At 48.5% G+C, this 25,903-nt stretch overlaps 1 protein-coding gene across 1 annotated transcript in view; it reads right to left on the bottom strand.

The window, feature by feature from the left end:
- The window catches only part of adgra1b (adhesion G protein-coupled receptor A1b), a 1,141,355-nt gene that overhangs the window by 684,782 nt on the left and 430,670 nt on the right, over positions 1-25,903 (bottom strand). Inside the window, exon 10 of the mRNA XM_085994744.1 lies at positions 5,235-5,384. Within this exon, the coding sequence (XP_085850870.1) occupies positions 5,235-5,384 (150 nt within the window). The remainder of the gene's footprint in view (positions 1-5,234; positions 5,385-25,903) is intronic.

The raw sequence follows: 25,903 nt of genomic DNA, 5'->3' as shown, positions 1-25,903 counted from the left end.
GGTAACTATGATTACATAATTAAGTACCAGAGGGGTAATTGACTCTTACAGACTTAATACGTTGGCTTTCCAACGTTTAAACTGCTAATAAGCGTATGCTCTGCCCTTTGTGAAAACTACTAATGCAGGCGCTTTTACACCACTTAGTGATACAAGAGTGTTCCTGGTTTACTTGGACTTTGAATTTACATCAGGAATTTATAAAGAAAGACAAGCATTTATATAGCGCCTTTCACGACCACCAGACGTCTCAAAGCACTTTACGGCCAATGAAGAACTTTTGGAGTGTAGTCACTGTTGTAATGCAGGAAAGCCAATTTATGGCAAAGATAACAGGAGCAATTTTAACAGTTGGGTGGAGGGCAGAGCATGTATATAAAGGCAATTAAAAAAATGCAGCAGATTCACTAGAATGTTACCAGGAAAGAAGGGTTACACTTATGAAATGCTTTAGATTGGAAAATTGCATGTGTCACTCCGCAATTTAAGAAAGGTGAGAGAGGGAAACCAGGGAATTATAGACCAGTTAGCCTAACATCTGTTGTCAGGAAATTACCAGAGTCTATAATTAAGGATGGAGTCACTGAACACCTTGAAAATTTTCAGCTGTTCAGAGAGAGCCAGCATGGATTTGTAAAGGGTAGGTCATGCCTGACAAACCTGATTGACTATTTTGAAGGGGTGACTAAAGTAGTTGATGGGGGAATGTCAATGGATGTTATTTATATGGACTTGCAGAAGGCAGTCGATAAAGTCCCTCACAAGAGACTGTTAACTAAAGTTGAAATTCATGGAATTGAGGGCAAATTATTGACCTGGTTAGAAAATTAGCTGAGTGGAAGGAGACTGAGAGTAGGGATAATGGGCAGGATGTGACTAGTGGCGTCTCACAGGGATCTGTGTTGGGGCCTCAACTATTCACTGTATTTATTAACAATTTAGATGACGGGTTAGATATCCAGGTTTGCCGATGACACAAAGATAGGGGGCACTGTAAGCAGTGTAGATGGAAGCATAAAATTACAAAGAGATATTAATAGATTAAGTGAATGGGCAAAACTGTGACAAATGGATTTCAATATAGGCAAGTGTGAGGTCATCCACTTTGGACCTAGAAATTATTCTGATCTATCCTTTTTAAATGCTGAAAAGCTAGAAGCAGTGGAGGTCCAAAGGGACTTAGGGGTCCATGTACATAGGTCATTAAAATGTCATGGACAGATACAAAAATATTTTAAAAAGCTAATGGAATGCTGGCCTGTATATCTAGAGGACTAGGATACAAGGGGTCAGAAGTCATGCTGCAGCTATACAAAATCCTGGTTAGACCACACCTGGAGTACTGTGTTCAGTACTAAGCACCGCACCTTAGGAAGGATATATTGGCCTTAGTATAGATTTACTAGAATTATACCTGGACTCCGAGGGTTAAATTACAAGGAGAGATTACACAAATTGGGTTGTATTCCCTAGAATTTAGAAGATGAAGAGGTGATTTGATCAAACTTTTCAAGATACAGGTATTAAGGGGAACAGATAGGGTAGATAGAGAGAAACTATTTCTGCTGGTTGGGGGAATCTAGGACTAGGGGACAAGCCTAAAAATTAGAGCCAGGCCTTTCAGGAGTGAAGTTAGGAAACACTTCTACATGCAAAGGGTGGTAGAAGTTTGGAATTCTCTTCCGCAAATGGCAGAAGATGCTGGTTCAATTGTTAATTTTAAATCTGAGATTGATAGATTTCTGTTAATCAAAGTTATTAAGGGATATTGGGCAAAAGTGGGTATATGGAGTTGGGTCACAGATCTACCATGATCTCACTGAATGGCGGCGGAACAGGCTCGAGGGGCTAAATGGCCGACTCCTGTTCCTATGTTGCTGGAGACTGAAGTCATAGCTTTTTTCACTAGAGCAGAGGCTAAAGGGTTACCTGACGATCTTCAGGATCACGAAAAGATAAGATAAATAGATTATTTGCACTGGTCAGCGAGATGGTTAACAAAAGATCATGGGTAGAGAAATTCGGTATCGCCCCGTTTGGGGCGCAATTATCGGCCGGGCGCAAAGTTTAGCGCCTAGCACAAATTATCACCTTCGACTGCAAACTTGGCTTCTATCGCCCCTGGAGGTGATTGGAGCGCTATATCAGGTGCTACACACCTCTCTTAAGGTGCTAACACCGAGGAGCGAGGCGCTACCTCAGAGCGCTGGCGAAGTTCATGTGATGTCAGCCAGCAATGGAACACAGACATACTGGCGCAGACCAGTTCTTAAAGGGGAGGCTCGATCTTGCTCTCCATCCACACCTTGCTCATTGCAGCCTTGAATCTTGGCCTGGAGAGATCTGTACATCAAATCTGCTGGAAAGAACAATGGAGAGGCCCAGGGAAAGAGCTCAGAGTGCAGCCCCCACAGTCTCTTCTAAATCGATGCAAGGAAGGTCAAATCAAAATGAACCTGCAAAGTGCTGCTCAGTACCCAAAACTCCTTCACACAGCATTGAATCTCTCCAGAAGTCTCTCTCTCTCTCTCACAATGCGTGGTGCAAAAATGTCGCCGACAAAAAAAGGCAGGAAGCGGTCGCCTCTAAATAGTGCTCCCCCAGTCCCTTCCCGGCTGCAAACGTTCCCCTCAACCTGTCGTTGCTAGTGGCAGGTGGAAAGGCAGGGGGCACCACTCAATATCCGGTCCGGGGCACTACCAGGGCGTTGCACATTCGACTGACGTCACGATCTGCGGGCGCAGGAGATCGTGGCGGTACTGTTTAGCGCCGCCGCAAAATGTCTGGTCAATTTCGCAAGCGGCGCAAACATTGCCACGCCCGGCGCTAGTTGCTTTGCGCTCCATTAGCGCCCTCTTAGGGCACCAACAGGAGGCGCAAACCAACTGAATTTTCCCCCCCATAAATTTAAGATAATCATAAAAAGAATAGAATGTAGAATTCTCTGCCACAAACCATTGTTGAAGCACAGACCACCAATTATTATAAAAGGGAATTAGATAGTACCAGGGGCTATACTAGATAGCTCATGTGAGAAAAACACTGGCACAGACTTGTTAGACCAACTGGCCTGCTTTTGTGGTTTTGTGCTGAGTCTGTGATAGAGCCAAGGAGCCCATTTTGATTCTAACTGAAATTACTATAAGCTTTATCTGATTAGCTCAGAGTTAATGAAATTTGATCCATGGAGTTAATCTGATTGTCTGTTCAGTGTCAAAGCTACTCAGAAGAAATGTACGGATCTTCCTGACAATATGTACAGAAAAAGGGCTTTTTGCATGACAGAGCAAACAATAAATTCCTTTATCGTGTGAAGCTATTAATCATGGGAAAATTATTTGAAACCAAACAGTAAGTAAGATTTGGGGTAGTTTTCACTTTGGGAATGGGTGGAAAACTGACGGTAGTGGATCAACTGCCCATCATACATCTAATGTACCTTCCAATTGACTTCAATGGAAAGTCAAAAGTGAAAATTACCCCACCACTGGCACCAGAATGGTTGCTAAAAATGGATCCAAAAAATTAGAATCATTTTTATGGCAGTGCTTTTAAGTCATGAGTGCATGAATGTTGTATGCCATTAAACTGAGTAGGTTATTATGAATATTAAGGCATAAAATAATCAAAAAGTTCTTTCTTAGAATTTACATTTTTATACTTTGCTGTTGAATGCATTACACCACAAATAATGGTATTACTGTTTTACAAAAAGGTATGAATAATACCTCACAAAATTAACTCAACCAATGACTTTGTCATCACTTTATGGGGAAGGTTTTCACCTTGCCACCCGGTTGTAAGACTGGCGTTGGGGATTGGCCGCACTTTATAGAAACTGCCTGATTTTCATTACCATTGACTTCATGGAAAGGAAAATCAGGCGGTTTCTATACAGGCGGCTGATCCACAACGGCAGTTTTACGCTGGGTGCCAAATGGAACATCTCAAACACCCTGCTATTTAATGATCTTCCAATTCAATATTGATTTAATTAACAGTAGACATCGTAACAATGGATGAAATAGAAAAAATGATATTCAACATGCAGTGGTAAAAATGAAAACTATTATTATAAGAGCACTAAAGAAAACTCACAGGCCTTGAAATTCATCTCGGGCGGTGATGCAAAGTGGGTGTTATTGGATCGGCCGTCTGTTACACACAGCACCTGATATTCAGTTCTATCGCAGTCAATGAAACTGAATATCAGGCACTGCGTATAAAGGGCGGCCGATCAGATACTGCCTGTTTTGCGCCACCGCCCTGGACGAATTTCTAGCCCATAATTCCTTCCATATTACTGAAAACCTAAATGAAGTAAGATATTAAAAAAATTGGATTTAATAGGGCAAGACAAACCAGGATTCACTTGTAACGCCAATATACAAAGTGGAGGGAATGGGTTAATTCATGCTCTTGAGTTGAACAATAGAGGTCTGTAAAATTGTATAAACCCAGATAAGTTTAAACAGGACTAAGGGTCAAATGCTGAGAGGTTAAAACTGTCAGAACAACCCCATGAAAGATTGAGAGATATATGGGTTCGGCCAAGTGAGTCACAACTATGCACTTAAGGGTCTGTTTAGAGTAAAACACAACAGAGTTCTATTCTTCAAAGTATACTTAGGATTAACTGAAGTGTTTTTGCTTTGTAGAAATGACTCAAGAGTGAAACAGAGAGTCTGCAGATTGCCCACTTTGGAAAGATCTACTATCTTAGAAAAACACTTAAAAAGACCGCACCATCTGACCACGGCCAAATGGATGGGTGTAAAGTAATTAAGATGAGGCCCATGGTCACAAAAGGTGACGGGATCAACTGATAACGAAATGTGAGATTTGTAAGCGGCTGGAAGGATGGAATGTCACGGTTTTATAATTACAATTTAGCTATAACTCTGTATATGCTAATAAGCTTATCCCCGCCTCTAGGGCAGGGCCTTAATTTTTGTATAACTGTGTGGACTTTGAGAGGCTTGTTAGAGTTCGATTCAGACGTGACCTGAAGGCTCTCCTCAGGCCTGAGTAAACCGTTTTTGACTTCAATTAGTGGTCTGTCTTCCTTTCACCAAGCCAGTGTCGTCGACCTTGTATATCACTTGGTCCGCACTTTGGGGGCTTACATCACTAAATATTAAGCTAATGATTTGTTTCCAGCCCAGAATGAGGAAATGTGGGTGCATGAACTGACTTGTGTGTGTGGGATGCACATCCAGATTTTGATACTTTACATCTTTGACTCGATCCACGAAGACGATTAACTTCTGAATCATTCGGGCCACAAAAATCACATCCATCATGTCTGCGAAGCTAGCTGCATCTCCTGTGTAGGCCATCAGCTGGTGGGCAAAAGCAAGGGCGCTGGTGGCATTCACTGGAATCTGAAATCATATATTGCTTTTAATTAGTCAAAATAACACTCAAAAATACAGAAATAGTAAACCACCCGTGTTCACGAACAATTAGCCCGAAACAAAATGTATAGTGCAGGCTGTAATTTGATTTCCATATACTTAACACCTTGTTTCGTTGCCAAACAGCGGAGAGGTGGGTGGAAGGGACTCGCATATCATTCAGTAGCTATTTTGTGGGAGAACAGTCAGACGAAATAGACTAATCCTATTGTTCACTGTAGGTGTTATCTACATATGCCATTCCCTACAAAAGTCAGATTTTGTAAGGAAGTTGGGTTCTAAATATAAGGGGGACTTGGAAGTGGAAGACTGGCATATCCAGTTTCCTTACAGGGTTGATTTTATCTTTATTTTGTGCATTTTGGGTCTATACTTCCTCTAAGTAGTAAATGCTTTCATGGATTAGAATGTACTATTTAATAATGGTCGGGAAAGATAACTCAGCCAACGTGTGTCTGAAAGCAACAGTTTGGTTGTAACCATTTACTATAAAATACTATGTTACATAATTACTTTGCTATGTCTACACTGCAGTCGCAGTCACATTTTTACTGCCACATTTGTTCAAGTGCAGAGACACTTCTACACTATTTTTATCTGTCTGCCTTTCAGCAATAAAAACTTGTTGAATTTTCAACCAAGGTTACTACCATGACAAAAAATAGAAGTATCGGGTAAAATAAACAACTTTACTGACAAGGTTCTCTGTACCTAGTGAAGTGCACGTGGATGATGATCGCAAAGAGAAGAAGCTGAGCCAGGTGCAATGCACTGTTATGTGTCTTTGCAACAGGAATTAGAACCATTATCAGACAAATAAATTATAGTAGCACTTTAACTAATTCCCCTCCTTGCTGTTACAGTGTCACTTCTTTTAGCCGTAACCTATTGACCGTGTCCTTGCATTACTTCATGAACTATCATTAGATGTTTAGTTTTATACTGTGCTATATATGTCATCTAGTGGCAGAAAATGATTGTTTTTGTTGTGCAATTTGCTTACATTTCACATCCATCTTTGATTAAATTTAAAACTGTCACAAGTGAATTCCATTTTATCTAACTTCTAACATTTTTCAATTTGAACAATCTCGATTGACAGAACATTACAATCGTTTCCTTCTCAGAAACATCCAGCCCCACAGTTTTATTACATTTAGACCAGCTCCACACCAATTTACTGGAAGAGAACCAGACTGCTCCACACTGCTGGATAATCATGCATCGTGCCTTTAAAAATAATTTGGGTTTGCGCCTGTTGTATCAGACACAATTACATATATATGTATTTTAAAAAACAATTTAACATTTATGACAGACTGTATTTATACCAGCAAAGCATGCAACATTGCTCTACATCCTGCTATGAGGATACAGTAGTTATTTTCATCCTGGGAGTACAGCCAGCCAATGCCTTTCTTCTGTGGAGGATTCACCACAGCTCCCTGCCTAGATGCAGACCCTCTCTCTTTCTCTATCACCCCTGTGCTCGCTGACCTACATTGGCTCCCGGTTAAGCAGTGCCTCGATTTCAAAATTCTCATCCTTGTTTTCAAATCCCTCCATGGCCTCACCCCTCCCTATCTCTGTAATCTCCTTCAGCCCCACAACCCCCCCGAGATATCTGCGCTCCTCTAATTCTGGCCTGTTGAGCATCCCTGATTATAATCGCTCAACCTTTGGTGGCCTTGCCTTCTGTTGCCTAGCCCCGAAGCTCTGGAATTCCCTGCCTAAACCTCTCCGCCTCGCTCAAGCTTTTGGTCACCTGCCCTAATTTCTCCTTATGTGGCTCGGTGTCAAATTTTTTGTCTTTTAATACTCCTGTGAAGCGCCTTGGGACGTTTTACTACGTTAAAGGTGCTATATAAATACAAGTTGTTGTTCTTCTAGCCTTTCTTATTCATTGTTCATGACACTCAGCATCCTGTTCTAGCAACAACTTCCTTTGTCTCCCAGACTTTACATAAACGTTATTACATGATGAAGGGTGTCATGTTTGAGGCAATGGTTCCCATTTGCTGAATTAACAGTCTGGTATCCTTGCAATTTGTATCAGTAAGTACCAGTTACCCTATCACACAGCACACTCTTCCTGCTGTCAATTGTTGATCAATCATATGGATCTGCTAACCATAAGTCTGGTTACTATTCATTCTTAGCAACCTGTCACCTTCCAAGTCTGCCTGTCTCACCCTGCAGTGCAAAATTTCATTGCAAAGACATACCCCACTTGTTTTTCCAACATCGACACTCTTCTTCTTCCAATCACAGATTCCACTTCCATATTCACTCACTCGCTCAAAAAACATCTGTTTAAGCCATTTCCTTACACAACTGCAAAACAGTAATTAGGTACTGATTCGTTACTTTAAGACATTGTGGCTCAAGGATCACATCATATTTGACAAATAGAAGTTAAAATCAAAGTATTGCAATGGTGAACTAGCATCAATCAAGTCAGCCACAGGATTTCTACCATGATTAACCCTTTCCATACTGACCTACTATAGTCTCCATATCTATTATCCACTGTAGCAACCTTTCAACTGATCATAAAGTGACATCAGCAGCAGCCATGAAGACAACCATGGACCATACCATCCATAAGGTTAGCCCTAAAAGCAGGCTATGTAAGAGGGGTGGGATGACATTGGTTAGAAATAAGAAAGGAATATATCATCTTATAAATCCTATAAAATAGGGGTTAGTTAATTTTAAATGCAAAGAAAACTGAATGCAATAAATAGGTGTATATAAACAGTCCAGGATAACTGCTGGGGAAGATTTTTTTCTCTATAGCAGCTAATATAAATATAATGCAATGTTTGGAGTTTAAGCCATCATTTAATGGAGTAGGACTGGATGGAATGTAAGAACACTTCTCTGTTGTGACCTGGATCCCCAGCCCTGGATACCTAGCCCCAATAGATGGAAAGTAAAGTATTGTAGGAACTGGGGTTCCTAGCCGAAGAATTGAGATCGACTCAGAAAATCAAAAACAATAAAATTTAATGAACAAACGAAGCTGTACAGGAAACTGTAGGATACAATGCAAATAGGTCTGGTCTGCTTGAAAGCCTCTCTGGAACTGCTAGAAGGTTCCGAGCTCAACTGCTAGCAGGTTCCGAGCCCAACTGCTAGCAGGTTCCGAGCTCAACTGCTAGAAGGTTCCGAGCGCTACTGCTAGAAGTTCCGAGCTCTACTGCTAGAAGATTCCGAGCTCTGACGTCATGACATCATCACGTTCTTCCCGCCGTTGAGAGATCACGTGACGGACGGCATGACATCATCACGCGGAGTACAGGAAAGAAGCCCTAGTACAGTTAACAGATACATTAAAGGTGCAGCCCCCAGCTGTACTAAATTGCTGTAACAGGAATTATATATAATTGTCCGTAATCCTCTGGTGGTTCCGCCACATGTGCCCCCCCAGGATTGCTTTTAACAGAGAAGGTAAGGCGAGAAGGGGGTCTGACGAGTCTGTCCGACCGACTGCGATACCCCGGCAGCTGGAACAGAGCGCAAGAAGACGAACTGGCCGTTGGCTGTGGTTGGGATGATGCCGCAGGCGGAAGAGAAGAAGAGGCCGGCTGTGGTCGACCCGGTGAGGCGGGCACTGGCGACTCGGCGGATGACTGTGGCTGCACTGGACCGGCAGTCGACGATGGACGACCACGACGAGGCGGCTGAGTGGTGACGACTGGTTCGCTCAGATCCAGATGCGCCGGTTTCAACCGGTCGATGGAGATGTGGTCAGGCTTACCGCCGACGTCGACTGTGAAGGACTTGTCACCTGACGAGATGACGTGGAATGGACCTGTGTAAGGCGGTTTGAGCGGGTTTTTGCGAGCATCCTGCCGAATAAACACGTATTCTGCACTCTTAAGATCCACCGGGACATGGGAGCGCTGCAGGTCATGATGCGACGTAGGCACTGGGATGAAATTCCTAGCCGCTTCCTGGTGGCTGACGAGCTGCTGAGCTGGGGACCAGGGTTCCGTGTGAGGAGGAAGAAAATCGCCAGGCACTCTGAGTGGTTGGCCGTAAACCAGCTCTGCTGAAGAAGAATGCAGGTCATCCTTAGGCGCCGTGCGAAGACCTAGCAGCACCCAAGGGAGCCTGTCCACCCAACTAGGCCCACGGAGATTAGCACGCAGTGCAGCTTTAAGGGACCTGTGGAATCTTTCACACAGACCGTTCGCCTGTGGATGGTAGGCGGTGGTACGATGAAGCTTGGTGCCGAAACCTTGAGCTACGGCGTTCCAAAGCTCAGAGGTAAATTGAGGCCCCAGTCGGAGGAGATGTCAGCCGGTATCCCGAACCGAGCTACCCACGACGAGATGAAGGCTCTGGAGACGTCTGCCGCTGTGGTGGCAACCAAAGGAATTGCCTCTGGCCACCTGGTGGTGCGGTCTACCACGGTGAGGAGGTGAGTGTACCCGCGAGAGGAAGGGAGAGGACCAACCAGGTCCACATGCACATGGTCGAATTGGCGCTCCGGAACCGGAAAAGTGGCGATTGGGGCCTTAACATGGCGTTGTATCTTGGACTTCTGGCAACTCACGCAGGTATTGGTCCAGTCACGGACGTCGAGATGCATGCCCTTCCAGACGAATTTCTTTGCCATGAGTCATTGTGACGCTCTCATGCCAGGGTGTGACAACCCGTGGATAGTGTCGAAAATTCTCCTGCGCCATTCGACTGGAACGATTGGACGTGGGACGCCCATCGAGATGTCACACAGGAGTGTGGTCCCTGCGGCCTGGAAACTGATATCAGCCACTTGTAAGCTGGGAGGTGCGGTCCGGTATGCCTGCACTTCAGGGTCTGCCTTCTGTTCTTTTGCCAAACCAACATAGTCGACTCCCAGGTGTACTGCGTGGAGCTGGGCACGGGAGAGGCAATCCGCCACCAGGTTGTCTTTGCCCGAGACATGTTGTATGTCGGTTGTAAATTCAGATATGTACGTAAGATGACGTTGTTGCCGTGCCGACCATGGTTCCGCTGTCTTGGCCAGCGCAAAAGTAAGTGGCTTGTATTATGTCCGTGTGTAATTGAGACACGGACTGCAGGAGTTGGTTACAACAGGTGTTGACTGAGTGGAGACAAAACTGGAACTACTATGCAAAGTTACAACACAGGCTTATATACAGGGGTGGTCACTACTGGTACTGCAGTATACAGGGGCTGCAGAATATAGTTCCTTCTGCAAAGTACATACACTACAATTCCTCCCCTTTTAGCTAAATAGTACATAACATTTGATTAATAATTAAATACCATATTTACAATTACAGTTGCTATATACATTAGCTGAAGTTAAGCAATTATAAGTTCAGTCTTTGAGGAGGCTTCCTGATTCTGTCTGGATAACGCCTCTTTGGGGTATCAGGTTCTTCTGGCAAAGTTGATTCGGAATCAACTTCGTTGTTTGGTTCGTCTGCTTCCAATATCACCGATTCTGAGGTAGATGCAATTGGTACTTCGGTTTCATCACCAAGTGTATCGGATCGTGGTGTGGAATTGACGTTTTCCAGTGACTCTAGAATCTGGTCAGCATGGCGTCTTACAATGCTCTCTCCAACATCCACGGTATACATTAGAGGTCCTTGCCGTGTGCAGATCGTTCCTGGCTACCATTTCTCTGTGCAGTAGTCCCGGGCCAAAACTGGTTGACCTATCTTAAAACTCCTGGTCGGCCTTTCATTCATATTCTGAAACTGCCTGTTCTCCACATCTCTTCCGATGTTTGGCTTAACCAAATCCAAGCGGCATCGTAGTCTTCGATTGAAGAACATCATGGCTGGAGTTTGGTTGGTAACCACATGTGTCACATTCCGGTAGGCAAACAAGAAGTTATCCACCTTGTGTTGTAGGGGTATGTCTTCATTACACATTGCCTTGATAGCCTTCTTGAATGTTTGAACGAACCTCTCAGCCAATCCATTGGTGGCTGGATGATATGGGGCGGATGTGTAATGCTTAACACCATTGTTCTTTAAGAACCTCCGGAACTCTTCAGACACAAACTGTGGTCCATTGTCGGAGCAAATCTGTTCAGGCAGCCCATTTCTGGTGAATATGGTTCGTAAGACTGTGATAGTTTTTTCTGTGGTGGTTGAGGACATTTTTATTACTGATGTGCCTTCAATGATGTGCCTTCAATAACTCAAAGACAAGGAATTTAAAGGATTCAACTAAGGCTTTTAATCACTAAGAACATAGCAGCATTACAGGTCTTCCCACATCGGGCGTCTGGTAGGAATGACTCATCCAGCTCCTGAGACCTTTATATGGCAAAAGACAGGGGCGTAGCCAATACACACAATAGGAACAAAAGGGGGCGGTTCACACAATACAAACAGGTGAAACACACAGGTAAAACACATAGGCTGATGAAGGCATATATTTCATCACAATTACCTCTGGCCACTTTGAATGTGCATCCACCGCAATTAAAAACATCGAGTCCATAAAGGGACCAGCAAAATCAATGTGCACCCTTTGCCGTTGAGATGAGGGCCACTCCCATGGATGTAGAGGGGCTTGTGGTGGGGCGTTTTGGACCTTCTGGCATCCTGTACAGCTCTTGGTCATCTCTTCGATTTCTCTATCGATTCCCGGCCACCACACAAACGCTCTGGCTAAGTTCTTCATTTTTACCCCTCCCAGATGACCCTCATGAAGCTCATTGAGCACTCTATCCTTCAATTTGGGTGGAATTACTACTCTGGATCCACACATCAAGGTTCCTCTGCACACTGACAGCTGTTCTCTTCTCGGCGAGAATGCTGGCAACAGTAGTTCGCCATGTGCTGGCCATCCCTTCACCGTTAAATCATAGACCCTGGAGAGTGTCGGGTCATTTTGTGTTTCCTTTTCTATGTTTGCATTCGTCACAGGTAGACATTCAACTATGGTCGAGTGGAATATCTCCACAGGATCCACTGCAGGTGCTTCTTCTACCGTCGGCAACGGTAGGCGCGACAATCCATCAGCATTCCCATGCTGTTTAGTTCCTTTGTACTCGATGTCATATTGGTGTGCCCCTAGGAAAAGGGACCACCTCTGTAGCCGTTGTGCTGTCATTATCGGGACGCCCTTCTGAGGGTTGGAAATGGAGACAAGAGGTTGATGATCAGTTAGTAGAGTAAATTTCTGACCGTGCAGGTAGTGATTGAACTTCTTCACCCCCCACACCAGGCTGAGGGCCTCTCTGTCAATCTGGGCGTAGTTACGCTCGGCTGAAGTTAACGAGAGTGACGCAAAAGCTATCGGCCTCTCTGAACCATCAAGGGATTTATGTGACAGTACCGCTCCAATGCCGTAGGGAGATGCATCACACGCCAGTCTTATCGGTAGTGATGGGTTGTAGTGAGCCAATACTTCTCTTGAAGTGATTAGGTCTTTACTCTTCTGAAAGGCCCGCTTACATTCATCGCTCCATTTCCATGCTACTCCAGTTTATAGTAGGGCGTTCAGTGGGTGCAGAATTGTGGACAAATTCGGCAAAAACTTATGGTAGTAATTCACCAATCCGAGGAATGACCTCAGTTGCGACACATTTTCAGGCGCTGGAGCCTTAACTACCGCTTCAATTTTGTCAGGGCACTTATGTAACCCCTCTTCATCAATCACGTGGCCACAATACGATATCTGTTTCTTAAAAAACTCGCACTTGGGGCGATTGGCTCGTAGCCCGTATTCTCTTAGTCTAGTGAGCACCTGCTCTAGGTTGGCAAGGTGTTCACTGTCATTTTCACCTGTCACTAGGATGTCGTCCAAGTAACACTGAGTCCCCGGAATCCCTTGCAGGACTTGTTCCATCGCTCTTTGCCATATCGCCAGAGCTGATGCTACTCCGAATACCAGTCGATTATACTGGTAAAGACCTTTGTGAGTGTTTATCGTGAGATACTTCCTAGAGGATTCTTCAACCTCCATCTGCAAATATGCTTGTGCTAGGTCAATTTTTGTAAAACGCTTCCCTCCAGATAGTGAGGCGAAAATATCTTCTATCCTCGGAAGAAGATACTGTACTGTGTGAAGGACTGGGTTCACCGTCACCTTGAAGGCCCCACAGATGCGAACCTTCCTTGGCTCCTCAGACTTATTGTTTAACGTTTTCTTCATGACAGGAACGATGGGTGTCGCCCACTCGCTCCAGTCTACCTTAGATAACACGCCTGCATTCTCCAGATTCTCCAGCTCTGCCTCGACGGCTGGGCGAATTGCATACGGTACCGGTCTTGCTTTGAAAAACTTGGGAATTGCATTCTCTTCTATTTTTATCGAGGCGGTTACGCCTTTAAGAGTTCCCAGTTCTTGTTGAAATACCTCTTTTGTGTTAGCTAAGATTGTTGACAATCGTCCAGGTGTGACATCGTCATCCTTTTTACCAGCCACAGTCAGTGCCTGAATGGAGTGCCAGTCTAAACTTATCTTTCTGATCCATTCATGTCCCAATAATAGTGGTCCACCATCTTGCAGTATGTACAGATACAATTTCTGTATTTCTTTGCCGTTTTATTCGACAGGCACCCTTATTTTCCCTCTGGGGTATACTTTCTGCCCCGTATATGTGTTCAAGACAATGGCTGTCTCTTTCAAGGGTATGTGTGAGAATAGCCACTCGTAGTCTCGTCGATTCATGACGGTCAGGGCTGATCCTGTATCCAATTCCATTTTGACTTGGGACCCTGCTATCGTGAGGGTGACCCAAATGGTTCGGTGATCCTCTTTCGCGATTACGTTGTGAAGTTTGAGACAGCTTAGCCTCTTGTTCCCGGATTCACTATCGCTCTTCTGGTCTCTTGGAAATCTAAGATGGCGCCTCCCGCACTTTGCCTTCTTCCCCGATTGAACAAAATGGCGCCTCCTGCGCTTTGCCTTCTTCCCCGCTGGATTAAGATGGCGCCTCCCGCGCTTTCTGTCTTCTCCACTGCTGCTAGCGCTGTTGCTGGCGTTTTTATGCCTTGATGGCGACGCCCTATGGTCTTCGCGCACTTCCCCCCCGCGCTGCTGCTAACGCCGCTCTCCGCGGTCCCCGTGGCAAACTGCAGCTCCTTGCGGCTTTCTGCGCTTCTAATTTCTTTTATTTTCCCGTCGTCAGAGCAAACCCTACGGGACACTTTCCTCCCTCTTCTCGGGTCTGTACGCTGCCCAGCTTCATAGCACCGGCTGCGCCCTGTGTGCTCCACCCTCTCTCTCTCTCTCCTCTTCCCGACAACGCTGTTCGGCCCCGTTGAAAAGCCACCCGATCGAGCTCTAGCCCACCGCAGCCCAGGAAGGATCAGTGTACTACCTGCCACCAGCCCAATTAGCTGGAACACCATCGACAGGATAACCAAGCCCCGCTCTTGACAGCCTCTCCTGCAAATCTTCAAATCCGATGAATCAGAGGCGGTTGCCCACGGTCGACGCCCGTTTCTTCTGTTTGGTTTTTTTTTCCTTCCTTCTGGCCTCGACCTCTAACAACTTCGCTTCAGGGATGGATCCCCAGGAGGTGGTGCAGAACTGTAGGTAAGTTCGGATCTGCTCGTCGCCAGTATTATGTCCATGTGTAATTGAGACACGGACTGCAGGAGGTGGTTACAACAGGTATTTACTGAGTGGAGACAAAACTGGAACTACTATGCAAAGTTACTGCACAGGCTTATATACAGGGGTGTTCACTACTGGTACTGCAGTATACAGGGGCTGCAGAATATAGTTCCTTCTGCAAAGTACATACACTACAGCTTGTGGTCTACAAAAGCCGTGAATGGGCATCCTTCCAGTAGGAAGCGAAAATTGCGGATGGCTAGAAACAATGCCAACAACTCCCTATCAAAGGTACTATACTTGCGTTTGTTCTTCCGCAATTGGCGGCTGAAGAAAGCCAGTGGTTCCCATGTGCCGTCGACCCACTGCTCCTGTACTGGCCCGATGGCATAATCAGATGCATCGGTGGTAAGGGCAATGGTTGCGCCCGGAAGGGGATGTGCCAACATGGTCGCAGCAGCCAAAGCGTTCTTAGTGTCGAGGAAAGCCTGGTCCATCTGGGGTGTCCAATCGATCGGGTCTTTGCCCGATTTACCTCTGAGGGCCTCGTACAAAGGTTGCATCAACAATGCCGCCTTGGGGACGAACCGATGATAAAAATTGACCATTCCCAGAAATTCCTGGAGGGCCCTGACAGTCTGAGGAAGAGGGAACGAGGTGACTGCTTCCACCTTCGTGGCCAGTGGGACGGCGCCTTCTGAGGTGATTCTGTGTCCCAGAAAATCAATGCTGTGCAACCCAAACTGGCACTTGGCCGGGTTGATAATAAGGCCATGTTGGCTGAGACGAGAAAAAAGGGTACGCAAGTGCGTAATGTGTTCTTTCGTGCTGTTACTGGCAATAAGGATGTCATCTAGGTAGACGAAGATGAACGGCAGATCGCGCAACACGGAATCCATGAGACGTTGGAAGGCTTGTGCTGCATTCTTCAGCCCAAACGGCATACGAAGGAACTCAAAGAGCCCGAAAGGTGTGATGACGGCAGTTTTGGGGACGTCCTGAGGATGCATGGGCACTTGATGATAGCCTCGGACAAGGTCTGCTTTGGAAAAGATGGAATTCCCGGCCAGATGGGCCGAAAAATCCTGAATGTGAGGAATTGGGTACCGATCCGGTGTGGTAGCCTCATTCAGGCATCTGCAGTCGCCGCATGGTCGCCATCCGCCGCCCGGCTTAGGAACAATGTGTAATGGTGAGGACCAAGGACTATTCGAACATTGTGTGGAACTCCACCTTGGCGGCCGCGAGTTTACCGGGTTCCAGTCTTCAAGCTCTCGCATAAACGGGGGATCCTGTCGTGGTAATGCGGTGCGCCACACCGTGCCTCGCGACTGAAGAAGAAAATGTGGGCCTGGTGAGCTCAGGGAGCTAACTGAGAAGACGAGAGAACTCATTTGGAGATGGGACTGCACAGGCAACTGACCAAGACATCGCGGTGCTTCGGTGGCAGGGGACCGAGTGAAAAGTGGAGGCACTGATTAGCCGGCAGTGTCGGACGTCGACGAGAAACCCGTTTGCGCAGAAGAAATCTGCCCCCAGGATGGCCTGTGAGACTTTCGCCATGATGAACTCCCAAACAAAATGTTGGCCACCAAAACTCAACTGGACCCTACGCTTTCCGAACGTGCGAATGGCCGCACCATTGGCTGCCTCGAGGGGGGGACCTTGACCGCCGGATTGAAGATCTAGCTTCGACGCTGGTAGGATACTGCACTGGGAGCCAGTATCACAGAGAAAACATCGCCCTGACAGGGAGTCTGTAATGTATAGGAGTTTCCCTGCGGACCCGACGGCCATCACAACTCCGGCACGTCCCTTAGGCCTTATTGATCTTCTCAGAAACCGCTGGTTTGAGGTAGGTTTTTTTTTGGTGAGAAACTGCAGGGCAGACGGCAATTTCTGGCCTTCGCGCCGAAACGAGCGTGGTATGCACACCAGCCTGCAGGAGGAGGAGTCGGATTCGCTCTTGTGGGGGATGGGCGCCTCGTGGCTGCACAAGATTGTTGTGAAACAGTGAATATTTTATCCGCTTCCGCGGCGAGTTCAGCACAATCCGTGATTGCGGAATTGGCCAAGGCTTGCTGTACTGGCTCTGGTAGTTGACAGAGAAACAGCTCACGGAACAGAAAACATTGCAATTCCGAGCCCAAAAGCGTGAGCATTTGGCTCATGAGCTCTGAGGGTTTTGAGTCCCCGAGGCCGGGCATGGAGATAAGTCTGCGAGCGTGCTCTGACTTGGACAGACCGAAAATCTGCAGTAAACGTGCTTTTAAAGCTTCGTACTTGCCATCATTCGGTGGACTCTCGAGGAGGCTGATGACCCGCAAGGCCGTGGCGCTGTCGAGGGCGGAGACCACGTAATAATAACGGGTCGAATCCGCTGCTACTCCCCGGATTGCAAATTGGGCTTCCGCCTGGAAAAACCACGCGGCCGGTTGTTGCTCCCAAAATTGCGACAGTTTGAGGGTGACGGCGTTCGTGTCCATGATGTAACTTCAACGAAAATTGTTCGAAGAAATTGGGGTCACCAATGTAGGAACTGGAGTTCCTAGCCGAAGAATTGAGATCGACTCAGAAAATCAAAAACAATAAAATTTAATGAGCAAACGAAGCTGTACAGGAAACTGTAGGATACAATGCAAATAGGTCTCGTCTGCTTGAAAGCCTCTCTGGAACTGCTAGAAGGTTCCGAGCTCAACTGCTAGCAGGTTCCGAGCTCAGCTGCTAGCAGGTTCCGAGCTCAACTGCTAGAAGGTTCCGAGCTCTACTGCTAGAAGGTTCTGAGCTCTGACATCATGACGTCATCACGTTCTTCCCGCCGTTGAGAGATCACGTGACGGACGGCATGACATCATCACGCGGAGTACAGGAAAGAAGCCCTAGTACAGTTAACAGATACATTAAAGGTGCAGCCCCCAGCTGTGCTACATTGCTGTAAAAGGAATGATATACAATTGTCCGTAATCCTCTGGTGGTTCCGCCACAGTATCATCTAAATGATATCTATTAAGAGATCCAACTGGACAAGTCTCAATATTCTCAATCTACTTCTCAGGAAACACAGATGCACTGTGCAAAGCTAGAATCTACCTTGACACCACAGAACACAGTTTACTGTAGTCTTAGGTAACCTATATTGATGATAGCTTTATTGCCTAAAATATGGGTATGTTCCAAAGCTCAAAATAATCATGAAACACCCAAGGTAACCCAAAGAGTACGAGGTCTGTGTGTGCAGTAAAGAAAAGATTGGCTTCACAGTGCTGAAATTACAGTGTAAATGCAGTCTGAATCTGGAGTCAGGGTCCAACTTGACAACAGAAGAAAGCAGAGTGAGATGCCCTGGAAGGAATCTCACTCCATTTTGCTTTGCAGTCAGTTTGGGTCTTCACACTCGACTGACACACCACAAGTTTAATGTCCATGCAAAGCTAAAACCACATTGCACTGACTCGGGTATAGTTGCTGCAGAAAGTATTCACTAGTATTGGTGTTCCTCACCTTGATGAGGTAAACTGATGAGGAAGGAGGTCAGGGAGATATAAATTCTGGGCTTCATTTAGCACTCCCGTATTGCCGGAGAAGCCATAACAGAAGAACAAAGATGCAGCTGAGGGTTCTTTCCTGCAGTTAGGATTTGAGCTTAATATCGTGTTGGTTTTGTATCATACTTGATGTGATCTTTGATGCAGTCACTGAATTCAAAGTTGAAGATAGTCCATTGTTGAGCACTTCCATCCCTAACCTTGCTGAGCACATATACAAAGAAAATAGAATGATCCTTCAACTAAGCAAATGGAGTCAGTCCTACTATCTGGAGCAATCCACACTGAACAGAAAGATTCCAATTTATTATCATAACAAAACCAGGCAGACAAATTGTATGATTTAAAACTACAGTTCCTTTATCTTCTTTGTGACATTTAAAATAAACGCAGCACAACAGCAGTAACACAGAGCCAGTTAAATACACAATCAGGTGCCTTGTTTATACAGTAGAGTTCTGAGTAAATAAGGCTAATCTTCTTATCAAAACACAACAAATAAAGTGAAGTCATTATTCAATATTTTTATCCCGTGAGCTGACCTAAAACCATCTTATGCTACAGACCTAGGCCTAGAAATTCAGTATAGCCACTTTTGGGGCGGTAAAGTCGGGCGGCCGCTAAAGTTTGCGCCCGCCGGAAAGTGGAGGCCACTTCGCCGATATTCAGTGGCTTTGGCCAAGGAGTTTGCTCGAGCGCTAAAACTGGCGTTGCACGGCTATCTTTAGGCGCTAAGCCGGCGGTGCAGACTGATACCGCTGAGGCCGGGCGCAGCACAGGTGCGGTCATGTTTTGATTGACAGCAGACACCCTGGCGCCGGCCAGCTCTTAAAGGGGGAAGGGTCGACTTGGTCTGCTGCCACGCCCTGGATACTGCAGCCCTCCAGCTAGGCCTAAACACTGCTGCTGGAGAGAAATAGCGCCAGGAAGGATGCAGAGGGCCCGTGAGCGAGCGCAGCGCTTCTCTGCCCATGATTTAAAGGTGCTGGTTAGGGCTTTGGAGAAGAGAAGCCATATCTTGTTCCCGGACAGTGACAAGAAGCCTCCCAAGAGGGTGTACAGGAGAGCCTGGAGGGAAATCGCCCAGAGGGTCACAGCCAACAGCGATGTCCCCAGGACTGGTGTCCAATGCCGGAAAAAGTTTAACGACCTCACTCGGATTGTCAGGGTGAGTACCCTTTCCAGTGTCCTCCTCATCCTTGCATGTGCACCTCACATTATGGGCAAAGGGACCTCAAAGGCCTAATGGCCAGCCCTCATCCAGCAGCTATGGCACTGGCATGAACATCAATTGCACTTTCTGCACTTTACACACTGGCCAAGCTATTCGACCATGGGAGGCAGTGCACACAACAACAGGGCACCACACTGGCCAAACTATTCGACCATGGGAGGCAGTGCACACAACAACAGGGCACCACACTGTACTTAGAGGCTGTGATGAAATATATTCCATTCATCACTGCCTGTTTTCTGTGTCTTGTAACTGCCTGCTTTCTGTGTCTTTTCCCTTCCCCCAGTCCTCATGTATTATGTATTGGAATGTGCTGGAACTGGTTGTGTGCAGGGCTCCACCCATACCTGGCTCCTTTGTAATCTAACTTCAGTCGGGCATCAGCCTCCTGAAGGTAGACATCTCTCTATTTTACGTGTTATGTTCTGAGTTAATAAAAGCCTTACTTTTGTTCTGCGAACTTCGAGTCTCGGAATAATCGAGGCACATCAATTTTATTAACTCAATTTTCAACACTATGGATCAACTCCTGAAACCCGAACGTTTGGATTTGGATCAACATGCTCCGGACGCATCAGCACGCTTCGGACACTGGTTTGACTGTATGGAATTCTTCCTGGACAATTCCGCAGCCGTCAAAGACGCTACGGACACTGCGAAGATGAGACTCGGAGTGCTACGGAATTGGGTAAGCCACCGGGTTTACCCCCTCATCCAAGACGCCGATACGTACCTGGCCGCCTACAACACCTTAAAGGCGCATTACCAGCAGCCTACGAATGAGGTGTATGCTAGGCATCTGCTCGCTACTCGCGCACAGCGACCTGGGGAATCGGTGGAGGAGTTCCTAAGCATCCTGAAAAAGCTTGGCAAGGACTGTAAGTGCCGAGATGTAAAGGCCGCAGTGTACACCGACGAGCTTGTTCGCGATGCCTTTATCACAGGCCTCAGCTCCACTCACATCCGGCAAAGACTGCTGGAAAAAACGGAGTTGGACCTGAAACAGGCTGCGGACACCGCGCGGTCCCTGGAGATGGCCCAGAGAAACTCGGACGCCTACTCTTCAGCCCGCGCCGCCCACGCCGCCACGTGTGCACCGAGGGCGCCGCCATCTTGGAAGGCATCTTCCCCGCCCGGCAGCCCGACACCGGCGGGGCCCAGCTCTCCCCCCAGAAGCCCTACGACAGCCGCGACGCGTCAAGGACCCAACTGCTACTTCTGCGGGCAGCCAAAGCACACCAGAAACCTGTGCCCGGCGAAAGGCACCACCTGCTTTAAGTGCGGTAAGAAGGGGCACTTCGGGAAGGTGTGCAGAGGGAACCCCGCCGGAAAACCAACCGCCGGAAAACCCGCCACCGCCGCGTGTGCGCCGTGGGAGTGGCCATCTTGGACGCCATCTTGCCCGACCTCGTGGGGTCCGCCATCTTATGAGCAGACAGCGTGGACGCCATCTTGTCTCGATCAGGGCCCTACAGTGGCATCGGTCACAGTGGACCAGACCAGGCCGCATCCGCTATCCAAATCAATGGTGGACATCGAGGTAAACGGGTGCCGGGTTAAATGCTTAATTGACAGTGGAAGCACGGAGAGTTTTATCCACCCTGAACTGGCACAACAACTCTCCCTAAAGGTGGTCCCTGCTCAGGGTACCATCTCTATGGCCGATAAAACCCAGACATCGACCATTCTGGGTTACTGCACGGTACAATTGTGCGTTAACGGAACTGTGTATGATAATTTTAAAGTATTAATCATGAAGAATCTATGTGCGAGCGTGATCTTGGGTTTGGATTTCCAGTGCAACCACCAAAGCATCACGCTCAAGTACGGTGGGTCCCAGCCGCCCCTCACAGTGTGCGGTCTGGCTACCCTGAAGGTAAAGCCGCCTTCATCAGAGGCCGTCCTTTTTCTTGCAGGCCAAGCTGGCCCAGAATCTGAAGAGCCGGACTGTCACCGGGGGAGGCCGTGCCCAGTTCCAGCAGCTCAGTGACCTGGAGGAGCGCGTGGGTCGAGTCATGGGTGCCCGGGTGATTGGCCCCGTTGCAATTGGAGATGCTGACCCTGTGCTGGGCCCCAATGGTAAGGACATGACCGTTTGGACCTCTCTCGTTCCCCTTGCGCTTCAGATCTACATCCTTTGCCACTGTCCGACCAATGCGCAGAATGCCACCACTCATGCCTCCCTCGCTGACGCCCTGTCCTCACTCTAAAGCTACTCTTGTGCCTTCCTGCTTTCAGCTGGTGAGGAGGAGGTCCCTGAAGCTGCGAGTGTCAGTCCCTCGGAAGAGGAGGACGAGGAGGAGCAAGAGGAAGGCGGCACATCGGGGGAACCCTCATCCGCGCCAGGGGATGGCAATGGAGGGGACATGTCTTCCCTGGAGGAGAGCCAGGGGGAAGTGTTGCAGGGGGGTGTAGCTCCTGTGCCCAGTGGCGTCCAGCCACGCGGGAAGGGTCGGGCAGCTCTGCTGCCTTCTCCCCAGAGGGGGGAAGTGTTGCAGGGGAGTGTAGCTCCTGTGCCCAGTGGCGTCCAGCCACGCGGGAAGGGTCGGGCAGCTCGGCTGCCTTCTCCCCAGAGGGGGTAAGTGTTGCAGGGGAGTGTAGTTGCTGGGCCCAGTGGTGTGCAGCCATGCGGGAAGGGTCGGGCAGCTCGGCGGCCTTCTCCCCAGAGGGAGAGTCCGGCCTCCAGTCCGGAGACGGTCCCCGCCCAGGAGGTGCGCCTCCTTGATCAAATGTCCACGGACTCGGATCGTCGGCACACCGAGTTCATGGGGGTTGTGGCACGGTTGCCTGAGGCCATTGAGTCCCTGGCTCATAGTGTGTCCGATTTCGGGGCCTCACAGGCCAGGGGTTTCGAACAACTCGCGGCAGCACAGGCCAGGGGTCTCGAACAATTCGGGGCATCACAGGACGCGAGTCGGGCACAATTCGGGGCATCACAGGACGCGAGTCGGGCCGAATTCGGGGTATCACAGGACGCGAGTCGGGCCGAATTCAGGGCAGCACAGGACGCGAGTCGGGACGACTTCAGGGCAGCACAGGCAGCGAGTGGACAGTTGATCAGTGGTGCAGTGCAGTCACTGGCTGGTCTGATGCGGGCACAGACCAGGGCAGTACGGGCACTCACTGCTGCCACACTCGCTGTGTCATGCACGCATCGCCAGGGCACCCGCCGCGCTGCTGCAGCACAGCGGTCTGGCCTTCACCAGATTGCTGCGCTTGCTGCAGTGCCAGCCTGGCCGAGTGCCAGTGTCTCTGGCAACCAGCGAGCGCCTGGCATCAGCCAGCTTGCCCCCATTGCTGCAGCCGCCACTGCCACTCCCCCAGCAAAGCTGCGACGAGCTGCTGGAGAGACTGATGCTGCCCAGCCACAGCTGCAGCAGTCAGCAGCCGGCCCCTCGAGGGCCAGAGCTCGTTTAGGCCGACCCCCAAGGGCATCTGCCGTCACGCAATGTGCCCCTCAGGAGCCTTCCCCCAGCCTTGCAGCACCCACAGGGCCCAGGTTGAGGCGGAGCAGCAGGTCGGCCAGGGGCCGGAAAAGGCTGGACAAGGACTCGCCCTCTCGGCACACAAAGTAGAGTGTGTTGGCAAATGTTTTTTTATATGGGGGTGCTTGTGCTGTCTATGGGGGGGGTTCTTTTGGTAAGGCCGAGGATGAAGGCCATTTGGATGGACAAGTTTTGTTATTCCTCCCCAGGTTGTGGGAGTGAGATATGTTTTTGACTGTTTTTTGGGGGTGTTGTGTGTTTTTGGGTTTCATGTGGGAAGGGCCCTGAGTTTGTTCAATAAAGCTTTTTCTTTATTCAGCTTGTCCATGTGTGATGTTTGAAGTGGTTGTTGCGTTAACCGGCTGAGGGCTTGCGGAGCGGCTGCATTCATGTGCCTTCATTGCCACAAGCCATTCCCTGACAGGGGGCCTAGAAGTGTCGTTCAATAAGCCGCCGACGGACGGCCCTTGGACCTTGTGGCTCCCTCCTGGGCTGGTACTCCTCCTCCTCCTCCTCCTCATGGTCCTCCTGCTCGTCCTCCTGAGGTGGTGGTCCAACGCCAGGTTGTGCAGCATGCAGCAAACGACGACGAACTGGGAGACTCTATCCGGCGAATACTGCAGAGATCCGCCGGAGCGATCCAGGCAGCGGAACCGTTGCTTGAGGACGCCAATCGTTTGCTCTATGATGTTCCTTGTGGCTTGATGGCTTTCGTTGTATGCCTCCTCAGCAGGGGTCCTGGACGCGCGGAGCGGGGTCATGAGCTATGTACACAAAGGATAGCCTTTGTCCCCGATAAGCCATCCTCTTGGGGGAGGCTGTGCCTGGAACATGTCAGCCACAGTAGTCTGGCGCAGGATAAATGCATCGTGGCTGCTGCCTGGAAAGCGGGCATTGACAGCTAGGATGCGCTGCCTGTGGTCACACACCAGCTGTACATTGAGGGAATGGTAGCCCTTCCGGTTGCGGTAATCCTCGGCATTGTCGCTAGGTGCCCGCAAAGCCACATGCGTGCAGTCAATGGCGCCCTGCACCATGGGGAAGTCCGCGATCCTCGCAAATCCGACTGCACGCTGCTCCTGCCTTTCTAGGGTCATGGGGAAGGAGATGAATTGGTGTCTCCTTGCGAAAAGGGCATCGGTGACCTGCCGGATGCAGCGATGCACGGCGAACTGGGAGATGTTAGCTATGTCCCCAGCAGCGGCTTGGAAGGAGCCGCTTGCATAAAAGTTCAGAGCCACCGTGACCTTCACTTCCACCGACATAGACGTCCTGCACATCAGCTGTGGACGCAGATCTCTGTGAAGCAGCTGGCAGATCTCTGCAACCACCTCCCTTCTGAAGCGCAGCCTCTTAACACACTGCGCGGCAGTCATGGTGAGATAGGACACCTGCTGGCGGTATCCCCTGAGTGGGTAAGGCCTACGTTGCCGACGCCTGATGGCCCCTCTGCGTCTAGGCATGGCTGCCCCTCTCACACAGCGTCTGCGAGCCCTTCGCACATAATGCTGGAACTGAGGGTTGGAACCCCATGCAGCCCCCATAATATACTTGCAAACAGTGAAATCACAATGAGTCAAATTTCCAAGCTCTGGCCAGAAGCCAAAAATACCTCTCCTATGTTGGCCCAAATCAGTAAGGTCTCTTCCTTGGTCTCTGTCCAGAAATCCGTTGCACTAAAGTCATTGCAGCAAAATGGCTGGCCTTTATGGTTCAGTCTAAGTGCCCTTTAATTAGCGCTCCCCGAGGCCCGCAGGGCCTCTGCTGCGTTCCACTTCACAGTTCTTAACAGCGCCACGCCCACATTGGGCGGGCGCCACTGAAGTTCCGGTTTGGGGCGCACAAACGGCGTTGCACGACGAAATGACGTCATAAGTTGCGCGCGTAGCTGAGCGCGCGCAAACACTTTGCGCCGGTGCTAAATGTCTACTGAAGTTGGGCGTAGGCGCAGATCGTTCTGCGCCCGGCCGCTAAGTGCCTAGCGCTCGAGATCTACTCCTCTTATGGCGCTAACGGCTGGCGAATGCAACTGAATTTCTAGGCCGTGCCATAATCTGGGCTCAGTATGTTGAATCCACTTATAAAGACTAGTAGCACTGTGCTTTTTTACTGGATGCAGTCAGCATAACAGCTACACACTGAATTATTGTTTTTCTGTAAATGTGCATGAAAGAAAACAAGGACTCATATTCATATAGCACCTTATATTGTGTCTCAGAAATGTCTCAAAGCACTTCACATTGCTATACAAAATTTGAACTAAAAACAGAAAATGCTAGAAATACTCAGCAGGTCAGGCAGCTTCTGTGGAGAGAAAAACAGAGTTAACGTTTCAGGTCCTTTCATCGACCTGAAACTTTGGCCGGAATTTTGCCGGTCCTCAGAGTGCGGGATTGGAGGCGGGACCGCTGTCAAAATCGCAAAGATTGACAACGGGTAGGAATCCCGCTGTCAACCCGTCTCCGATCAATCTTCCCAAGTGCCGGGTCCCCGATTTGCACATGGACCCGACACCAATGGCGGGAAGAAGATTATAGCCACTTATCTGGCAGTTAACAGGTACTTGATACCTGTTAACAGGCTCTTTTTCAACTTTGCTGCTTCTGCCTCGGGTTCCCCGATGTCTGGACACCACGCCAGGTAAGTGTGGCATGTTGTGAGTCTGCTGTAATGTTTCTG

Source organism: Somniosus microcephalus, chromosome 8 (assembly GCF_052327205.1).
Source record: "Somniosus microcephalus isolate GS21.2 chromosome 8, FLI_Smic_1.0, whole genome shotgun sequence".
Taxonomy (NCBI): domain Eukaryota; kingdom Metazoa; phylum Chordata; class Chondrichthyes; order Squaliformes; family Somniosidae; genus Somniosus; species Somniosus microcephalus.
The sequence above is the reverse complement of the archived record's forward strand: the minus strand, read 5'-3'. Positions and strand labels throughout refer to the sequence as shown.